Source organism: Limulus polyphemus, unplaced genomic scaffold (genome assembly GCF_000517525.1).
Source record: "Limulus polyphemus unplaced genomic scaffold, Limulus_polyphemus-2.1.2 Scaffold3448, whole genome shotgun sequence".
Classification (NCBI taxonomy): domain Eukaryota; kingdom Metazoa; phylum Arthropoda; class Merostomata; order Xiphosura; family Limulidae; genus Limulus; species Limulus polyphemus.
The window spans coordinates 35812-39030 of record NW_013669058.1 but is presented as its reverse complement, the minus strand read 5'-3'; the positions used below and the strand labels follow the sequence as shown (position 1 = coordinate 39030).

The following is a 3219-nucleotide window of genomic DNA, read 5'->3' as shown; positions in this document are numbered from 1 at the left end:
TCTCTTTATCTATGTGATTGATGTAAATTAAAAACAGCAAAGGTCCTAAGACTGAGCCCTGAGGTACCCCACATGTGATATTAATCCAATTTGACTGAACTCCATTTGTAACAACCCTCTGCTTTCTTCCATCCAGCCACTCTTCTATCCAGTTTGCTAACTTATCCCCCACACCTATAGAGCTAATTTTTGTACAGACCTTTTATGTGGCAACTTGTCAAATACTTTCTGAAAATCCAGATACACCAAATCTACATCCTTACCTTCTTCTACATAAGCAGTAATCTTTTCAAAGAATATTAAAATATTTGTAAGGCAAAATTTTCCCTTAGTGAAACCATGTTGACTATCCAATAAAATAGTTGTTGTTGTAAGGATCTCATGAGTAATGTTATGTAACATCTATAAATTGTTCACCTCACTACTCAAAAATGGAATTTAAAAGCCCTCATTTACATATGAAATACAGAGATAACGTCTAAGATGTCAGTTTTAGGAGATCATGATAAGTGTGACAATGCTAAGTTAGCTAAGAAAAAATGAAATATGGTAGTTAATTACCATTATAAAAGTTTCTTGGTCAGTGTTTCATGCTTGTGATAACTTATTTCAATTTTACGTTTTGTGTTTCTTACTTTAACAAATGATAAAAATGCTTAACCTGTGATAAATGTGAAATTTGATTGTGAGTAGAGAAAGTACAGATGACTGTGAGAGAGTAAGAACCTTGGTAGACTAGGTTGGTTGTTGAAATTAAAAGTACTTTTTTGATGATTGTGGAATATTTCTGTGTAAAACAAAAAATGGTTTCGTTCCATTAGGAAAAGTAGGAAGAACATTAAGATATTATGTAATTGAATTAGAGTGCAAGGCTTATAAAATGAATATTTAATCCCTCCATTTGTCTACTGATGATTTATACAATATTTAGGTACTCACTTTGTAGAATAGAAAGTTTGACTAGTTCAAGATCTAAAACACCAGTTTCTATAATAAGTTGATGGTGAAACTTTTCTACTCACTTTGTAGAATAGAAAGTTTGACAGTTCAAGATCTAAAACACCAGTTTCTATAATAAGTTGATGGTGAAACTTTTCTACTCACTTTGTAGAATAGAAAGTTTGACAGTTCAAGATTTAACTACATATAAATTGAATAGCTTTTCACTTAAATGATGCATGAGACAATAGACTAACATCTTGTTGAAAGTAACTGATTAGGGTAGCTCTTATATTCAGAAAAATGTTCAAGTTTGATGTTAAAAAACTCACATTTTATAAAACAACGACTATTTTTTACACAATAAATTCTCAAAATGAGACTATTTTCAATCTCAAAATTGCAATAAAATACAAATAACTTACTGTACAGGGTAAAAAATAAAAAAAACTGATGAGACTGAAACAGGCTCATGTACTCTACATATTTTACTGTGTCATCATCTTGACTTCTGTTTCTCTTTAGATGTTTGAAATAGATTTCACTTATCTATTTGAAATATTTTGAATTATAGATTCTTGAAAGACTTGGAGAAAAATATATTATACAACATTTGCCAAAAATGCATCAAGATAACTGGGGACTGAGTAAAACAGAAGCTCAGGCATACTACATCAAAGAAGCTTCTGACACAAAAGCTGCTCATAACATGCATCTCTTCTCTGTGAAGAGAAAGAAAGGAAAGCTGTTTGACGATGTTTGGCTCGGAATCTGCTGCAATGGTATTGAAATTTATGAGGTAAAAATCCATTAAACTTATGAGGTAAAAATCCAATAAAACTTATGAGGTAAAAATCCAATAAAATTTATGAGGTAAAAATCCATTAAAATTTATGAGGTAAAAATCCATTAAATTATGAGGTAAAAATCCATTAATTCATTAGTGTTTTTTATTACCACCTAATTTAAAGATTAAAAATTGTTATTTATGTTGTCTGACTTTTGCAGAACATTTTAATTATATGAATTTAGTTTAAAATTGACAATTAACTTTAATATAGGTCGTTACGGTGATTTAATACTAATATGTCTAATCAAATCTTTCGTAACATTTTTTTTTAACTTTGTTTAAGAACCGTGTAAATAACTAAATCTTGTATTGTATGTAATTGTACATATGGTTACTCAGGACTGAGAACTAATGAGAGTTTTAGAAAATAAGTTAAAAGTTCCAGTAAATAACAAACAGATCATATTTTAATTTTACTTACGAGACTATACTGTTATATTGACAATCGGTAAAAGTCTTGGTAAATATAGGAAATCACACAAGGAAATTAATTCTGGACTAGACTATTAATTGAATACTGTAAAAGTTTGATACAATGAGACATATAAAAAAAATTCTCTATTAGACTAAGTCATAAGATGAGAACTGAAATAGTTGATGGAAATAAAATAATAGTATTTCTATATTTGATATTTTTCAAAGGGTGTTTGGAAATTATGTTAACAAAATTATTTTTTTTCATATAAAGATTGTTAACATAATTCCTAAACATGTATATAATAAGTTTAAAGCCCTTTCCTGTGTTGTAAAATACTTTGTGTTTTAATTTCAACACATTCTATTTCTTTTGAGATTATAACGTTATTTTTATGGCAGGAAAATCTTGGCATCACCAAAAGACGTCTTTCATCATTTTCTTGGCCAGGAATAACAAAGCTTCACTTTGATGTAAGTATTCAGTTTCTAACTTTTAAACAGAAACATTTTCAAGTTCACATGTCACTCTTAGAACACTACATACCACCAAATGTATTGAATTTTTAAACTTTTCGTTTTCAGTAATATGATGATATTCAAACAAAAAATGACTTAAGAATTTAATGTGACATTTAAAAGAATGGATTTTTGTATGCTAAGACGTAAAGTATTTAACTTTGTTGAATTTTGATAGGAGTTTAATATAAGATTCAGTAGACACTTAACAATTCATTTACAGAGTGTTTTAGTCCAAAAAAGGAAGTGGTTTTTTACTGAATGAAAACTAAAAAGAAAATGGCTGCAACAAAAAATTAAAATAATAACTTATCAAAATAGAAACTAAAACAAAAAATGCTTAAAAAAACTAGTGAAATTTAAAAAGTATGTTTTTTTTTCAGAAGGTATTATTCAACATTTTACCCACTGTTGCTAACACAAGACTAATTAGCTGATCATACTGTGCTGTGGATGTATACTATAAGGGTGTGAATAATAATGACTCAATGCAATTC

General features: G+C 28.5%; 1 protein-coding gene across 6 annotated transcripts in view; it reads left to right on the top strand.

Moving 5' to 3' along the window:
• The window catches only part of LOC106469365 (protein expanded-like), a 57280-nt gene that overhangs the window by 41796 nt on the left and 12265 nt on the right, over nt 1-3219 (top strand). For all 6 annotated transcript variants that reach the window (XM_022397868.1, XM_022397866.1, XM_022397865.1 and 3 more), the window contains 2 exons: nt 1514-1738; nt 2606-2677. In XM_022397868.1, coding sequence (XP_022253576.1) covers nt 1514-1738; nt 2606-2677 — 297 coding nt within the window. The remainder of the gene's footprint in view (nt 1-1513; nt 1739-2605; nt 2678-3219) is intronic.